This window comes from Phocoena phocoena, chromosome 5, assembly GCF_963924675.1.
Source record: "Phocoena phocoena chromosome 5, mPhoPho1.1, whole genome shotgun sequence".
In the NCBI taxonomy this organism is placed as follows: Eukaryota; Metazoa; Chordata; class Mammalia; order Artiodactyla; family Phocoenidae; genus Phocoena; species Phocoena phocoena.
In genome coordinates, this window is record NC_089223.1 from 35,803,366 (window position 1) to 35,822,725 (window position 19,360).

General features: G+C 39.5%; 1 protein-coding gene across 1 annotated transcript in view; it reads right to left on the minus strand.

Moving 5' to 3' along the window:
• The window catches only part of TRIM75 (tripartite motif containing 75), a 30,890-nt gene extending 14,341 nt beyond the window's left edge, over window positions 1–16,549 (minus strand). The window contains 3 exon segments of the mRNA XM_065877210.1: window positions 15,157–15,411; window positions 15,601–15,711; window positions 15,713–16,549. Of these exon segments, the coding sequence (XP_065733282.1) occupies window positions 15,157–15,411; window positions 15,601–15,711; window positions 15,713–16,549 (1,203 nt within the window).
• Between the last annotated feature and the right edge of the window lie 2,811 nt (window positions 16,550–19,360).

The window sequence follows — 19,360 nt, forward strand, 5'->3', positions numbered from 1 at the left end:
TTCTTGAGGTAGGCATGTATTGCTATAAACTTCCCTCTTAGAACTGCTCTTGCTGCAACCCATAGGCTTTGGATCACCATGTTTTCACTGTCATTTGTCACTAGGTATTTTTTGATTTCCTCTTCGATTTCTTCAGTGATCTCTTGGTTATTTAGTAATGAATTGTTTAACCTCCATGTTTTTGTGGTTTTTACGTTTTTATTCCTGTAATTGATTTCTAATCTCATAGCATTGTAGTCAGAAAAGATGCTTGATGTGATTTCAATTTTCTTAAATATACTGAGGCTTGATTTTTGACCCAAGATGTGATCTATCCTGGAGAATGTTCCATGTGCACTTGAGAAGAAGGTGTAATCTGCTGTTTTCGGATGGAATGTGTTATAAATATCAATTAAAACTATCTGTTCTATTGTGTCATGTAAAGCTTGTGTTTCCTTATTAATATTCTGTCTGGTTGATCTGTCCATTGTTGTAAATGAGGTATTAAAGTCCCCCACTATTATTGTGTTAATGTCAATTTACTCTATTATAGCTGTTAGCAGTTGCCTTATGTAGTGCTCCTATGTTGGGTGAGTATATATTTATAATTGTTATATCTTCTTCTTGAATTGACCCCTTGATCCTTATGTAGTGTTCTTCCTTGTCTCTTGTAACATTCTTTACTTTAAAGTGTATTTTATTTGATATGAGTATTGCTACTCAAGTTTCCTTTTGATTTCCATTTGCATGGAATATCTTTTTCCATCCCCTCACTTTCAGTCTGTGTGTGTCCCTAGGTCTGAAGTGGGTCTCCTGTAGACAAGCATATATATGGGTCTTGTTTTTGTATCCATTCAGCAAGCCTGTGTCTTTTGGTTGGAGCATTTAATTCATTCACATTTAAGGTAATTATCTATATGTATGTTCCTATGACCATTTTCTTAATTGTTTTGTGTTTGTTTCTGTAAGTCCTTTTTTCTCTTGTGTTTCCCACTTAGAGAAGTCCTTTTAGCATTTGTTGTAGAGCTGGTTTGGTGGTGCTGCCTTCTCTTAGCTTTTGCTTGTCTGTAAAGCTTTTGATTTCTCCATCGAATCTGAATGAGATCCTTGCCGGGTAGAGTAATCTTGGTTGTAGTTTCTTCCCTTTCATTACTTTAAATATATTGTGCCACTCCCTTCTGGTTTGTAGAGTTTCTTCTGAGAAATCAGCTGTTAACCTTATGGGAGTTCCCTTCTATGTTCTTTGTTGTTTTTCCCTTGTTGCTTTTAATAAATTTTCTTTGTCTTTAATTCTTGTCAGTTTGATTATTATGTGTCTCAGCATGTTTCTTCTTGGGTTTATCCTGCTCTCTGTGCTTCCTGGACTTGAGTGGCTATTTGTTTTCCCATGTTAGGGAAGTTTTTGACTATAATCTCTTTAAATATTTTCTCAGGTCCTTTCTCTCTCTATTCTCCTTCTGGACCCCTGTAATGTGAATGTTGTTGTGTTTAATGTTGTCCCAGAGATCTCTTAGGCCTCTCCATTGGTGTAAGTGAGGGATTAAAGTCCCCCACTATTATTGTGTTACTGTCAATTTCCTCTTTCTTTTCATTCTTTTTTCTTTATTCTGTTCTGCAGCAGTGAATTCCACCATTCTGTCTTCCAGGTCACTTATCCATTCTTCTGCCTCAGGTATTCTGCTATTGATTCCTTCTAGTGTAGTTTTCATTTCAGTTATTGTATTGTTCATCTCTGTTTGCTTGTTCTTTAATTCTTCTAGGTCTTTGTTAAACATTTCTTGCATCTTCTTGATCTTTGCCTCCTTTGTTTTTCCGAGGTCCTGGATCATCTTCACTATCATTATTCTGAATTCTTTTTCTGGAAGGTTGCCTATCTCCTCCTCATTTAGTTGTTTTTCTGCAGTTTTATGTTGTTCCTTCATCTGATATGCAGTTCTCTGCCTTTTCACTTTGTCTTTCTTTCTGTGAATGTAGTTTTTGTTCCACAGGCTGCAGGATTGTAGCTCTTCTTGCTTCTGCTGTCTGCTCTCTGGTTGATGAGGCTATCTAAGAGGCTTGTGCAAGCTTCCAGATGGAAAGGACTGGTGATGGGTAGAACTTGGTGCTGCTCTGGTGGGCAGAGCTCAGTAAAACTTTAATCCGCCTCTCTGCTAATGAGTGGGGCTGAGTTCCCTCTCTTTTGGATATTTGGCCTGAGGTGACTGAGCACTGCAAGCTACAGGCTCTTTGGTGTGGCTAATGATGGACTCCAGGAGGGCTCATGCCAAGGAGTACTTCCCAGAACTTCTGCTGTCAATGTCTTTGTCCCCCTGGTGAGCCACAGCCACTCCCTGCCTCTGCAGAAGACCCTCCAACACTAGCAGATAGGTCTGGTTCTGTCTCCTATGGGGTCACTGCTCCTTCTCCCTGGGTCCTGATGCACACACTAATTTGTGTGTGTCCTCCAAGAGTGGAGTCTCTGTTTCCCCTAGTCCTGTTGAAGTCTTGCAATCAAATCTCACTAGGCTTCAAAGTTTGATTCTCTGGGAATTCCTCCTCCCATTGCCAGACTCTCAGGTTGGGAAGCCTGACATGAGGCTCAGAACCTTCACTCCAGTGGGTGGACTTCTGTGGTATAATTGTTCTCCAGTTTATGAGTCACCCACCCAGTGTTTATGCAATTTAATTTTATCGTGATTGCGCCCTTCCTACCGTCTCATTGCAGCTTCTCCTTTGTCTTTGTATGCAGGGTATCTTTTTTGGTGAGTTCCAGTGTCTTCCTGTTAATGATTGTTCAACAGTTAGCTGTGATTCTGGTGCTCTTGCAAGAGAGAGTCTGTACCAGCTTGCTTTTAACAACAAAATTCACTTATTTAATTAACTTCAGTCTACACCTAGCCAATCCTGACCATCCCCAAACCCTCTATCACTTTCTGTATTCATATTAGTTTTGTCCCTTATTTTTTTCATCCAGAAACAACCAGCTCTAAGACAGACTTACTTTCCCTTCCTGTAATAAAATGCAATTCCATTCCTCATACCTCCTTTACTGAAAATACACATCCTGCTTTTCTACTGTATACTGAAATGTTTCCTTTATTTCTTGTATTAGCTTTAATTACATGTTTAAACTAGAGTCCTCAACTCTTAAAAACCTTAATTTCTAGTGACAACCAAGAAGTAGGCCATTATGAGTTGTCTTTTACATTAGCATTCTGTAGATTGGTGAAAATACCAATGATAATTCCTAAAAACATTTACTTTCTTATAGGGAACATCTCAGGGTGGCACCAAACACATTCATTGATAGCTCTAAATACCTTTAGTTTCTTTGTTTAGTAATTGATGTCTCAGTATCTTATTTTATTTGGGAATGATCCAGCTATTCAACAAACTTTCATCATATAAATTAATTTAGCACAACTCTAAATTTCAACTTGCTGGATCTCTGGAGGAATTATTCTTAAGTACACATTCCTAAAATATAATTATTCCTATAGAGTTTACATAAAAGCACTTACTTCATTTACATTTACTGTCCTTCAAAAAAAATTTTTATATTGAGTTATTTTCCTTGTTGATGATTTGTAACAGATATAATAAGTTTTTATTTGACTTCTGTTAAACCTAGGTACAGTAAGTGTATTATATCAGTACTTAATGTTGATGACTGTTAAGACATGTCTACATTAATTAAATTAACAAGCTTAAACTAAGTTTAATACTACATATTAATTTAATACTGAATATTTCCCAGTCCATGGGAACCTGAAATTAATTCTGGCCAGTTACCTTCTGTATTTTTGAGAATTTATATAAGCACTCAATTTCCTTTAAGCCAATTAAGTAGAGCTCATTGTCAAATTAATTTTGATAATACCATCCGAAGTTAAGGACATATATACATTGCACACAGACATATAGAGAAACACAACCAGAGATCTCATAGCTTCATTTCCTAAACTTAGTCATGAATCAGGTATTACAATATAAAACTCAGTAGTTTTTAAACAGTTGAAATAAGTTAAATTTAGAAAGGCTTCTTCCCCACCCCTTTTTTTTCCTCAGTCACAAAAATTAGAGAAGATCTAGATAAGACAAGTGGTTTTGAGAGCCCTGGTCTCAAGGCACAGCGAGAGATAAGCAAGTTCTCTTAGTAGGACTTCTTCCTTAAGTGTCAGAATTCTGGAAAGATGTTTTATCAAGCTTTATTTCTCTAAGTGCATATGCAAATACGTATATCCTTGAATGAAAGCTCTCAAATATTTATCTTCTTTATTCCCAACTCCAGTCCAGTTGTTTACGGAGGAGCAGGCTGAGGCTTTGGGAGGGGAAGGAGCCTTCCCGGTCACCCACCAGGGGAGGAGGAGAGCCAGGAATCTATCCCAGGCTTTGTTCATTAGCAAATACTTCGTGAGGGCCTGTGGTGTGCCAAGAAATAACCCACAGCCTGGAAATGCAATAGTTTCTTTCCCAAACTTTTCATTTTGAAAATTTTAAAGCATGATGAAAACTTGAAAGAATGATATGATAAACACCCTTCCATCTAGATTTAACAATTCAACAATTAACTGCCTAATTTACTTTATTTCTCTGTGTGTCTGTACATATACATATCTTTCTTCTTGTTTTTTTTTTTTCTTTTTAGTTAGATTTTATTTTTAGAGCAGGTTTATGTTCACAGGAAAATGGAGGAAGGTACAGAGATTCCCATGTACCCCTTCCCCCACACAATATAGCCTCCCTGTTATCAACATCCCCTTCCACAGTAGTACATTTGTTACAATCGATGACTTATAATCGCCCCAAGCCCTTGGTTTACATGAGGGTTTACTCTAGGTTTTGTACATACTGTGGGTTTGGACAAATATATAATGATACATATCCATCATTATAATATCATACACAGTATTTTTACTGCCTTAAAAATCCTCTCTGAGTATTCTTCCCTCTCCCACCCCAGCCCCTGGTACTTTTTATTGTCTCCATAATTTTGCCTTTTTCAGAATGTCACATAGTTGGAATCAGAATATGGAGTCATCTAATGAGCTTGTGCCTCTGGACTGTGAACTTCACATGTGCTTCTCAGTCCTCCCTTCTTACTTAGGTGGGACAGGATGGCTAGAGTGAGGTAGAGTTGAGTATTTCCCTTTCCCCACATGGAAGGTTAGAGCTGACTAGTGTTGGGTATTTCCTTTTACCCAGTTCAGGTAAGCTCTGATAATTCCCCAGCAGGCTAGGCTCTGCTTAACTAGCTTCTCCTAAGGGCAAGCCTCGTTAAGAGGAATAGAGTGCTCTGACATATTTCAGAATGATTCCTTTTCCTTCCCCCTAATAGAGGCACAAGTGGATTTTCCTCTGATATTTACTGTGAGAATTTGGTCAAGATCCTGGAGGTAAATTTCACAGTATTGCGGAGGTCTCCCTAATACTGGGTCCTCTGAGAATTCTAGCTCCCAGAGTTGTCCAATGAGCCTCCAGCAATTCATTAATTACAGTTCAGGTTTTCCCACACCAGCACACATTCTCAAAGGGTTTCCATTTGTAAGTTGTGACTCAGTGTATTCATCAGTCTTGGAAAGTGTTGAGAGAGTGATTTCCAGTCTTGGGACAGTGATTTTCCTGTGAGTTCTCTCCTCTTTTACAAATTCAAGGAAAGGTGTTGATTATTCAAATCTGTTCAGCTTTTACTTGTTGTTAGGATGGAGTTAGGACTTCAGAAATTCTTATCTGTGAAACTGAATCGTACTTTTCTTGTTTGTTTGTTTTTCTGAAACATTTGAAGTTAAATCACATATATCATATTTCATTCCTGAATGCTTAAGCAGAAATCTCATAATAATGAGAACATGCTCTTACTTATAATGGCATACCATTATCATAGATAAGAAAATTAAAGCCCATTATTATTATATTATTAATTATTATATCTTCTTTTTCAAGTTTCTCTAATAGTTTCCCAAATAGCTTTTATAGTCCAATAGTCACCCCAAACAGATATTTATTACACCACCACTCCCATCCTTGATCTAATTAAGGTTAAAACACTGCATTGGGTTGTTATATCTCTGTAGTTTTTTGAATCTAGAACAATTCTCCTGCCCCATTTTTCTTTGCAAGAGATATTCAATTTTGGAAAATCCCAGCCCAATTGCGGTGTAGAATATTCTGCATTCTACATTTGACTGATTCGTTCCTTATTCTGTCCTTTAACTTGTTTCTGTATCCCCTGTATTTCCTGTTGTCTTAGTTCAGACTGCTTTCAGGTAATACCATAAACAGCAGACATTTATTTCTCACATTTCTGGAAATAAGCTGGGAAGTCTAATTTCAGGGTGCTAGCCAGATTGGTTCCTGGGGAAAGCCCTGGCTTGCAAATGGCCACCTTCTTGCTCGTCCTCACATGGTGGAGAGAGATCATATCTTTCTTGTCTCTTCTTCTCAGGATGAATCCCTTTTCTGAGGGTTCTAATCTCAAGAACTAATGACCTCCCAAAGGCTCCACCTTCAAATATCACCACATTGAGGAGTATGGCCTCAATACAAGACTTCTCGGGGGGATACAAACATTCATTCCATGGCAACTGTAAAATGAAAACCACTTCTAGAGGCTTGATTTGGGGTTAAGCATATTTGCAAAGGATACATAGCAAATGAAACTACGAACTTGCCGAAGGGTTATCTGTATACCTTTTGTATGTATCTATGAATTATGTTGCTGTCTTTGCACACATTTTTATTGGGGTTTGATTTTTTTTAATCAATGTAGTCTGAGGCTAGTCTATATTCTGCTACCAAACAAGGGACTTAAATTGATCTCTGAAGTCATTGCTAATAAGACAAGAGATGGACAAAAACGCAACTCGTAATCCCCGTGGAGAGATGTTTTTTCTGGCCCAAATGTTTATCAGTGGGTGAATGAATAACCCGATAGTGTTATATCTAAGCAATGGAATACTACTCAGCAATAAAAAGAATGAACTATTGATTCATACAATATTATTCTGAACAAAAGAAGCCAGGCAAAAGACAGCATATACAGTATGATTTTATTTATATAAAATTCTAAAAAGTGCAAACTAATCTATAGTGACAGGAAGCAGATCAATGGTTGCCTGGTGATAAAATGAGAGGAGGAGCGAAGCAGAAGGAAGAGATTACAAAAAGCCATGAGGAAGGATTGGGGGATGCTGAAGATGTTTGCTATCTTGATTATGGTGATGGGCAAAGCTTATCAAGCTCTACACTTTAAGTATATGCAAGTAAATGTAACTGAATATAATTATTATTGGGCATTTCTTGGTGTTCAGTTGATGGCTGTCAATGTTTGGATGAATAATAAAATAAATTCATATATAATTCACTAATTATTTTATGTTTTGTACACATTTTTTCTTGCCTTTATTTCAGGAAAAAATATGTTTTTATCGACATTCACAAAATGTGCCTTCTACTGACAGTAATGCCATTTGAACAAGTTTTCTTGAATGTTTTTTCTCAAAGCTGTTTTATTTTAAATTTTAGAAACTGCACTCTGTTAATGCAGTGATACCTGGAATTTCAAAAAAATGCTTCAATCAATATTTAGATTTGGAAATAAACCATGATTTTTGTATATCACATCAAACACTGCAATGGAATTGCAGATCATGAATTAATTTTATCAAAGAAATTATAAAATTTTAATTTAATGACATAAACCACTCTTACATGTCATGATTGTCAGCATCTCTTTAAGCAATCCCTAGATCCATATATGATTTAAGTTCTATTTCTTTAAAAAAATGTTCTTCTCTCTAAAATAATTGAAATAAACTATTTATATTACAAAAATACAAATTATCTATATTATCAATATTTTAAATAAATTAATTAAATCTGGAAAGTTTAATTTTTTGAAAATTTAGTTAATTTTATTAAATGTTCAAATCAGGGTCCTCTTTTTTTTTAATCGAGGCATAATTGATATGAAACTTTATATTAGTTTCAGATGTATAATCTAATGATTCTATATTTGTATATATTGTGAAATGATCACTGCAGTAAGTCTAGTTATCATCATAGTTACATCACAATACAGAGTTATAAAAATTTTTTTCTTATGATGAGGACTTTTAAGATTTATTTGTATAGCAGGAGATCTATATTCAATATCTTATAATAGCTTATAATAAAAAATAATCTAAAAATATGTATATATATGCATTTATATATATAAGTGAATCACTGTGCTGTACAACTGAAATTAACACAATAGTGTAAATCAGGTATACTTCAATAAAAAAATTTAAACTTAGCAACTTTCAGATATGTAATACAGTATTATTAAGTATAGTCACCACACTGCGTATTAAATCTCCATGACTTCTTTATTTTATGACTGGAAGTTGGTACTCTTTGACCACTTTCACCCATTTCACCCACCATTCACCCCCACACTTTTGGCAGCCACCAATGTTCCAATCTGTTCTCTGAATCTATGAGCTTGTTGTTTTTGTTTTTTCTTTTTAAATTCCACATGTAGGTGAAATCATACACTACTTGTCTTTCTCTGTCTGACTTATTTCAATTAAAATAATACACTCTTAGTCCATCCATGTTGTCACAAATGGCAATATTATATTCTTCTTTATGGCTGAAGAATATCCCATTATATATATACCACATCTTCTTTATCCATTTATCCATCAGTGAATACTTAGGTTGTTCCCATGTCTTGCTGATTGTAAATACTGCTGCAAAAAACATGGGAGTGCATACACATTTACAAGTTAATGTTTTTATTTTCTTAAGATAATACCCTGAAGTGGAATTGCTGGATCATATGGTAGTTCTATTTTTAATTTTGGGGGGAATCTCCATACTCTTTTCCATAGAGGCTGCACCAATTTACATTCCAACCAAAAGTGCACAAGTGTTCCCTTTTGTCCACATCCTCACCAACATTTGTTATATCTTGTCTTTTTGATAATAACCATTTTGATGGGTGTGACATGATATCTAACAGTGGCTTTGATTTGCATTTCCCTGATGTTTACTGATGCTCATCATTTTTTTCAGGTGTCTGTTGGCTATCTGTATGTCTTCTTTGAAAAAAAATGTCTATTAAGATCTTCTGCTCATGTTTAATTGGATTCTTTGTTTTGTTGTTGTTTTGTGGGGTTTTTGTTTGTTTTCTGTTTTTGCTACTGAATTGTATGAGCTCTCTTTATATTTTGGATATTAACGCCTTATCAGCTGTATGATTTGCAAATATTTTCTTACATTTAGGGTTGCCTTTTTATTTTATTGATGGCTTCCTTTGCTGTGCAGAAGCTTTTTAGTTTGACGTAGTCCCACTTGTTTATTTTTTCTTTTGTTGCTTTTGCTTTTTGTGTCAGATTGAAAATATCATTGCCAGAACCAATATCAAGGAGCTTAACATCTATGTTTTCTTCTAGGATTTTTATGGTTTCACATCTTATATCAAGTCTTTAATCCATTTTGAGTTTTTTTGTGTATAGTATAAGGTAGTGCATAGTATAAGATTCATTCTTTTGCATGTAGCTGTCCAATTGTCCCGATACCATTTATTGAAGAAATTGTCCTTTCTTTATTTCATATTCTTGGCTCCTTTGTCATAAATTAACTATGTATGCCTGGGTTTATTTCTGGCCTCTCTCCTCTGTTCCATTGTTCTATGTGTCTGTTTTTATTCCAATACTTTACTGTTTTGATTACTGAATCCTTGTAATAGAGTTTGAAATTAGGAAGCATAATGCTTCCAGCTTTCTTCTTTCTTAAAATTTCTTTGGTTATTGGGGATCTTGGGTGGTGCCATTCAAATTTTAGGATTGTTTGTTCTATTTCTATGAAAAATGCCATTGGCAATCAGAGAAGAAAAAGAAATAAAAGGAATCCAAATTTGAAAAGAAGTTAAACTGTCACTGTTTGCAGATGACCTGATACTATAGATAGAAAATCCTAAAGAAGATGCCAGAAAACTACTAGAGCTCATCAATGAATTTGGTAAAGTTGCAGGATACGAAATTAATACAGAGAAATCTGTTACATTTTTAGACACTAACAATGAAAGATCAGAAAAAGAAATTCAAGAAAAAATCCTTTTTTCTATTGCACAAAAAAGGATACAATGCCTAGGAATAAACCTACCTAACGAAGCAAAAGACCTATGCTCCAAAAACTATAAGATGCTGATGAAAGAAATCAAAGATGACACAAACAGATGGAAAGATATACCATGTTCTTCGGCTGGAAGTATCAGTACTGTCAAAATGACTATACAACACAAGACAATCTACAGATTCAATACAATCCATATCAAATTACCAATGGTTCATCAAAATTACCATTTAATAATAATGATAATAATAATAAAAAAATAAAGAGGGAGGGAGGAAACTTTGGGAGGTGATGGATATGTTTATGGCATAAATTGTGGTGATGTTTTCATGGATGTATATGTATATGCAAACTCATCAAGTTGTATACATTAAATATGTACAGCTTTTTGTATATCAATCATACCTCAAAAGAGCAGTTTTAAAAATTACCATTTAATGTAACGGACAAGGACTTAATCTCCAAAATATACAAACAGCTGATACAACTCAACAACAAAATACCAAACAACCCAATCAAAAAATGGGCAAAAGATCTAAATAGACATTTCTCCAGAGAAGACATACAGATGGCCAAGAAGCACATGAAAAGCTGCTCAACATCACTAATTATTAGAGAAATGCAAATCAAAACTACAATGAGGTATCACCTCACACCAGTCAGAATGGGTATCATCAAAATGTCTACAAATAATAAATGCTGCAGAGGGTGTGGAGAGAAGGGAACCCTCCTTCACTGTTGGTGGGAATGTAAATTGGTACAGTCACTGTGGAGAACAGTATGGAGGTTCCTAAAAAACTAAAAATAGAACTACCATATGACCCTGCAATCCCACTCTTGGGCATATATCCAGAGAAAAATATGATCTGAAAGGATACATGTACCCCAATATTCACTGAAGCACTGTTTACAATAGCCAAGACCTGGAAGCAACCTAAATGTCCATTGACAGAGGAATGGATAAAGAAGTTGTGGTACATGTACACAATGGAATATTACTCAGCTATTAAAAAGAATGAAATAATGCCATTTGCAACAACATTAATGGACCTAGAGACTGTCATACTGAGTGAAGTAAGTAACACAGAGAAAGAGAAATATTATATGATATCACTTATATGTGGAATTTTAAAAATGATACAAATGAACTTATTTACAAAACAGAAATAAACTCATAGACTCAGAGAACAAACTTTTGGTTACCGGAGGGGAGCGGGGGCAGAGGGATAGTTAGGAAGTTTGGGATTGACAGAAGAAAAATTGTATATCACTATATTATACACCTTTAACTTATATAATATGTACATCAACTATACATCAACTAAAAAGTTAAAAAAAAGAAAAATGTCATTGGTATTTTGATAGAGATTGTGTTGAATCTGTAGATTGCTTTGGGTAGTATAGACATTTTAAAAATATTAACTCTTCTAATCCATGAACATAGAATATCTTTCTATTTATTAATATCTTCAATTTCTTTCATCACTGTACATGTCTTTCCCTTCCTTGGTTCAATTTGTGTTTTTAAATGGGATTTTTTTCTTAATTTATCTTTTGAATAGTTTGTTGTTAGTATATGGAAACATGAAATTTTGGGCTATTGATTCTGTATCTTGCAACTTCACTGAATTTGCTTATTCTCACAGGTTTTGGGTGGAGTGTTTAGAGGTTTCTAAGCCCCCTCTTGACAACATTATAACTCACAATTTCCGAGGACTTCTTTTGTTTAGAGGGTGGAAGTTTAGCTATTTAGAGAAGCATTTGTTTTAAACCTGATTGGTATTAGTCACATGTGGATATTTCATGTTATAGGTGCTTAGCACTGAGCGCCACATTCTGAGAGGAAACCATGAGTGTATTAGTGTGTTTGTGTGTGTGTGTGTGTGTGTGTGTGTGTTGTAATCTGCTGTTCCCTTTGAAGCATGAAGACTCTGGCAAGGCATCTTTCTTGGATAAAAATGTGGAATAATATTTGTAGCCCTTTGTCAGTTGTATAAATTGGAAATATCTTTTCTCAAATTTCCCCACACTCTCTTTATACTGCCCTCTAATTAAAAGGAAGTCTAAAATTTCATATGGTCAAACTTACATTTTCCTTCATGGCAGATGCATTTTTGTAGATATTAACTAAAAACAAATTTTAATTGAGAGATCATGAAGATATTCCTCTATTTTAGCTCCTTAATGCCCTATAGTATGTCCATTCATATGTGGTTGGAGTTGACTTATATACACAGAATCAGTTCAGTATTCTGGATCCCTTCTCATTAAATGACTGAAATTTAATTGGGGGGGGGGAAATGACATCATTATAACATTCAATCTTCTTAATATTTTATGTGGTAATTCCTGTCATCTATTTTTGTCCTTTTAAAGATTTTCTCTGTAATGCTTTACAATCATCTATGCAGAGACATGCATATTTTTGTGAGATTTCTTCCTAGGTATTTGCTGTTTTTTGGTTCTATTACAAGTGGCAAGTTTCATTTTCTGATTGATGCTCTTATACAGAAATGCACTTGAATTTTGCATATTGATCTTGTATGTAGCAACCTTGCAAAATTTACATATGTATTAAATTCATTTGTAAATCATTTTGGGTTTTCTATGTAAAAAATCATAAAATTTAATAATAGGAAAATTCCTATTTTTTTTTCTTTCCAATTATTATAGTTGTTCCCTCCTTGACTGTTTGTGCTGCTTATGAATGCCAACGCATTGTTGAATAGGTGTCGCATTTCCATTCTAAGAGAAAACTATCAGAATTTTATCAGTGTTGTAGGGTTTTGGTAGATATCCTTCAACAGATTAAGGAAGTTCGCTTCACTGTCTAATTTTCTAAATTTTTTTTTCTTCTCGTGACTCCATGTATTAACCTGGGAAAGCTGACTTACAAAACACCACAGACTGACTGGTTTAAACAAAACAAATTTCTTTTCTTGCAGTTCTGGAGGTCCAAGATCAAGGTGTCTGCAGGTTTTTCTACTGAGGCCTCCTTGGCTTGCAGAGAACCTCTCCATGCCCTCCCATGGCCTTTTCTCTATGCATGCACATCCCTGGTGTCTTTCTCCTTTTAAGGACAGTCATTGAAGTAGGGCCCAACACCGTGTTAAACAGGTGATAGCAAGAATCCTTGTTTGGGGCTTCCCCGGTGGCGCAGTGGTTGAGAGTCTGCCTGCCGATGCAGGGGACGCGGGTTCGTGCCCCGGTCTGGGAGGATCCCACATGCCTAGGAGCGGCTGGGCCTGTGAGCCATGGCCGCTGCGCCTGCGTGTCCGGAGCCTGTGCTCCGCAACGGGAGAGGCCACAGCAGTGAGAGGCCCGCGTACCGCAAAAAAAAAAAAAGAATCCTTGTTTGAGGTCCATTGTCAGACAGAACACTAGCAGAATTTCATCACTGTGGTGGGTTTTGGTAGATATCAACTAACACATTAAGGCAATGACCTTTTCCTAATTTGCTAAATTTTCCTTTTTTTAAATCACTGACTGGTCATATTAGATTTGTCACCATTTTCATTTAACATTGATTACCTACTTAAGTGCCCCACCTCTGAATACAGTTTGTGGTGGGACACATTCAGTCCATAACTATGGATGATGAATTTTATCAAATGATTTTTCTGCCATCTATTGAGATAAACATGAGACTTGTTTTCATTTAGTCTATTATGTAGTAAAATAAATTGAGTATTCAGTGACGTTTCTTATTGGTCTCTGGCTTTTTAGAATATAACTTTATTGGTTGTAAAGATATGCATGTGTGGTAAACCTTTCAAGAAAAACAAAGGAATTATTAATATCAAGATACTGGATGCTTCAAGCTGAGGAAAATGGGGGTGATATAGTGTGTTAGAATCCATGGGGCCTCTGAGCTACCATGTAATGTTTGATTTCTTCACCTAGGTGTTATATACATGGGTACTAATTTTACTATTCTCCTTTAAATTGTATCTACATGTTTACTACACAAACTTATATGCCTGCTTTTCATAACAAAACAAAAATAGATGAGTCACACTCAAAGATGAAATAAGCTACTGTGAAAATTAGAAATAGAATAGAAACATGCTTAAATGTTGGAACCAGGAAGAGAAAAGTAGCAGCCAGTTTAACCCTGTTGAGACATGGAAACAAACCTCCCTAAGCACAGGAAGGAGCAGGGACAATCTGCAAGTATTTAGGGGAACTTCCCTGGTGGTCCAGTGGTTAAGACTCAGAGCTTTCACTGCATTGGGCGCAGGTTCTATCCCTGGCTGGGGAACTATGATCACACATGTCACAGTGGGGGAGGGGGTGTTACTAGGCCCCCAAAATAAAAAACCAAGGAAAAGTATAAGACTGATCTTTTTCTATGTCAAATATCTCCCAGGAAGATGTATAAATCATCTCACATAATGTCACAGCTACTGGACAATCTCAAATTTCAAGTAAGAGAGTAATTACCAGTACTACTGGTAATGAGCAAAATCCAACCTCTGTATAAAAGGCAATAAATCTGCCTGACCTTTGCCCTCGAGGGAGACTGGACAGTATACAAACCTGCCTGTGCTCTGATGGAGATGCCACCTCTATCTTTCAAGGCTGTTTCCCATAAAAACGTCCTGGGAAACACAGTCCTGAGTGGTCGGTCCCTTGCTCCCGACGTGTGTAAGACGCCCCCTGAGAACTGTCTCCACACAGGTGTGTTTCCTCTCCCACATGGAACGTGTAAGGTGCTTATGGAACAGGTAAATGTATAGGTATAGGAAATATGCAAGTGTTCACACATTTACTGAAGCTGTGAAATTACAATTTTATACGCTCCAACGTTAGAATTCCAGAAACGCTTTACAGTTACACTCCACGTCCCTGTTAGTTCCCACAACATTTCTACTGCTATGGAAACACCACCAACAACAGCAACAAAATAGAAAACAAAATGAGAAAAACTTACTTCATGACTTTAAGTCAAATAAACATTAAAAAAAAAAATCTCGGTGCCAGATGTAAGGACAGTTGTAAACATTCTACCTACTGTCCATAAATTTCAGGAAGAAAAAGAAGCAAAGTCAAAGATCATCCTTAGTAATCTCTTACTGCGCAGATTGTAAGAGGTTGAGTATAGCATCCGATAGAGAAATAGGGCTTTAAGATCTCAGAAAATTTGTCGGTGAAAGAGTGGATGTGGGACCTGTCCTTCCAACTGTAGAAGGAAATCGCGCCCAACTCATAGTCCAGATACACACCGATCCCGCCAGGCTCCTCCTTCAGCTCCAGGGGAAGGGCGCCCCCCGGCCCGCGGGCCTCACAATCCCCTCCGCGAAACCCCAGAGTCCAGAGGCGTCTCAGTCCCTACATGCGCCCAGCGCCGGTCCTGGAGGCGGAGTCTGCGCAGACGCCCACAGCCCACGAGGCCCCGCCCACCCACCCCTCCCACTACCGCCCGCCGCTGGCAAAGCCCACAGAGCCCAGCACCGCAGGCTCCGTGCAGAATCTCTGCGCGCTTGGGGGAAAAAGCTACCTGCTCCTCGCAAACGTCACCGACTTTCTATCCTCGGACACGAGCAGGTTGGGATGCGCTGTCTCGGGGTCCAGGCTCACGTCCTCCCGGAACTTCTGAATGATTTTCTGCAGAGCCAAGTGCTGCGGGGGGCAGGCTGCAGCCTTCCCGCCTCAGCTGGAAGGAGTAGACGTCGGGGCACCTCAGACGCTCGCACCTGCCCAGGACGGCCCCGATGCCACTCAGCAGCCTGGCTCCAGGCAGCACGCTTCTCTCTGTCACCTCGTGCAGGAGGCCCCGCTGCTCGCAGATGTGGTCTGAGGAGGCGGTGATGTTGGCGCCCCGCTGCTCCCGGATGTCCTGCTCCTCCTGGACCAGTCTCGCCAGGACGGCCTCCTGCTCGCCGTCCACAGCCCGGCTCAGCTGCCGGAACTCCGAGGCCAGCTCCAACTGCTGGCGCTGCACCAGCTCCCGCAGCTCCAGCAGCTTTCTGTCCTGCGCGGCCACCAGGCTGTGGGCATCTGCCACCCGCCTCTTCAAAGGCTCCACGTAAGCGCCGAGCCTCTGCCGGTGGTCAGCCGCAGCCTCACCCACCGGCCTCACCAAGTGGCCCTGGTGCTCAGGGGTCCGTGCGCACAGGGGACACTGCACGTCCACGTGTTCCTCGCAGAAGAGGCTCAGGACCTGACGGTGCAGCTCACACAGGCGCGGCTCCTCACAGCTCCTCCTGTTGCTCCGGCTGCTCTGGAGCAGCCTGGCCACACGGATCATCCTGCCCAGCTAGGTGTTGCTCCTCACCTGCCGCTCCTGGCACAGGTGGCGGCACACAGAGCAGGGGAACCTGTCCTCCAGGTGAGCCCAGGACCACTGGATGCAGAAGAGGCAGGAGTTGTGCCCACACTCAGTGGTGATGGGGTCTCTCAGGCCCTCCAGACAGATGGAACAATTGGCTTCTGCCTGGAGTCCAGCTAGGGCCGCTGCCACAGCCATCGGGGCTGCACTGAGGTGGGTTTCTTAGGAGGCCAGGCTACTGGGTCTCTGCGCTGAGTAGCAGGTGAACCCTCGGGTCTCCCTTCTTCCTGTCCTGAATGTTGCAGGACTCTGGGGTGCAGGCAGGTGTTCAGAGAGGCTTCCTTCATTCCTGCGGCCTATCGTAGAGTAGCTAGGCGACTCGCTGCCCTCAGTAGCTCCAGGGTGTGAAGCCAAGCTCAGCAACTCTCTGGGTCAGAGAGAAGACACAGCTCCAAAGTGTCTTTTCCTTCCTGGGAATGAGAAAATAATCCTTCCTGTGAAAAGCCTGCCCTGTGTCTTGAGGGACTCTCACTGCCACAGTGAGGCATCCTCTGATCCTCCCCTCCACCACGACCCACCTACACCCACATGGACCACAGGTTGATGGGACCAGGTCCTGGGACCGTGGAAAGTGTGTGGGTTTGAAGACAAGAGCCCAGGGCCTGGATGGGACTCCCCCTCAGTCACCTCCTATCTGGGGACCTGGGGAAAGTTACATAACATTCCATTTCAAAGAGAATCTGGTTAAAGGACAAAAAACCCAGCTTCAATAATTTCAATCTTGTCAAAAATCTAATTTAAAAAACTGGTACTTTTTGGCTTAAACCACAGATACTTCTAACAGCACTGAATTCATAATACATCAAAATTTACTTTTCAGTTAAGCTTCTCAACTACAGAATATATGAAATTTTTTGCATAAGTGGATGGGATTTGGACTAGATGAAATTTGCTCTGGGCACCCTCCCAAAACTGACTTCACTTCAAGCTCAGAATGAGATTGAGATCAGTACGTCAATTTGAGTTGAAGCTGAGAAACACACACACATACAAACGTACTCCCTGACGACAGTGGTGAGCTACCAACTAGTGAGGATTTTGTGGAGTCAAGATCCTAAGAAGGTGTGGAGCTTTCCTTTTGAAGCATCTACTGATTCTTAGAGGCTGAGAGGCCACCAACTCTCAGGGCTGAGAACTCTTGAGTTCAGGGCACCCACACAAGAAGAGTCCTGTTAGGCGCTCCAAACTTTCCACTGGGATCAGCAAAGTGATCCCAAAGCTGAAAGTGAGCATCCATGGAGGGTATGGGGGGAGGTGGGAGGTGGTGGGGGTGTATTGATTTAATCATCTCCAGCCCTGATAGGTTACAGACAATCTCTGAGTCCAGAGACCCCAGAAGTGTTTCAAGTGTTAAGATATAACATCTTGGAGATATGTGGTGTCACTGGATCATTCATACACAGCTGGTGAGAGGTAAGTGGGCACAACCACTTTTGAAAATTATTTTGCATTATTAACTATCTTAGAACACACACTCAGTTATTTTACTCAGGCTGTGTAACCATCCAGACTATGAACCAGGGCTACAAACTCTGTGCGCAAAAATACATACACGAAGGTTCAGTACAACGCTTTTCACAAGTCCAAACTGGAAATAACCCCAAAGTTCCACGGCATTAGAATGGCTAGACGAATGTGGTCTGTTCATACAATGGGACATTAATCAGCAATGTGTGGACACTAAATACTCTTCACCCCAAAACTGGGGTGAATCTCAAAGATGTAACGTGGTGTGACAAAAAGCCAGGCACAAAAGAATACACACCATGTGTGCAGGAAAAATGACTTCATGGTGTTAGACCTCAGCATCAGTGCTCATACTGGGGGAGGAGGGATGGGCTAGTGATTGGGAGGAAGGTGAGAAGGGCTCTAGGGGTGCTGGTAACAATCTATTTCTTCATCTGGGTGGTGGTGTAGGGTTACAGGCTTATGCAGTTTTCACTGTGCATATCTAATAAAAACAAAAGTGACCATAAAACCATAGACTATAGAAATAAATTATAAAGAAATATGTTCCATCTGTTTGGCCAAGGAAGCAAATTTTTGAAAATCAGAAAACTACATGATTACTTCAAGCATATAATTAGCTTATATCAAGCAATTCAAGCAAACATAATGAAAAATCTGGACATAAAAATGGGTAAAGAAGATAAAAAGATGCCAATAATGAAATCAAAGCAGATCATTTTTAATAATCCAGAGATATCAGAGTGAAAAACAAGAGAGATTGTTCTTTGTGCCTTGTCTGATTGGCAAAGATTTATAAAATACTGCAAACAGGGTAGTGGAGCCAGAAAGAGAGGAAGCCTGGTAGGGTGGAGCAAGCAGAGATTCTGAGCCAAGCTGCCTGGGCTGCAATCCTGGCTCTTCCATCTATGGCCCTGTGACCTTTGACAGGTCAGAAGGGATTTATGGAGGAGGGGAAAATGTGCCTAGCAGCAGGCCTGGCTGGAAGGTGCTCTATGGTACTCAACTAACAAAACCCCAGACTTTCCATGCTCAGGATGCTGTGATCAAAGAATATGTCTTTCACTGTCACCACTAACACCTTTGCCAAAGTCCCTACATGTTCCTCTGGGTGCCTGCACCAGCCTCTGACCACCCAGCCCACTACCACCCGCTGGGCCCCTCCAGTCTCCTCCCACCCACACCAGGATCTAATCACACCCTCTCCTGCAGGACTGCTGTTCCTGGCACGAGAACCACGTCCTTCCCTCAGCTCCAGCTTCTCCCAGCACCAAGCTCTCTGCAGCACTCAACCTCCTGCCCTCTTCCTGCAGGTTCAGCCCGCTCTGGTCCCAGCACCTTTGTACAAGCAGAGCCCTCACTTGTCTCCTCATTCTCCCAACTCAGAGCTCACTTGTCCCTTCCTCCTGATCCCAGCTTCCCGACTCCATGAGGGGTCACCTCCCCCAACAAAATGTGCCAGAGCTGTAAGGACAGGATCAG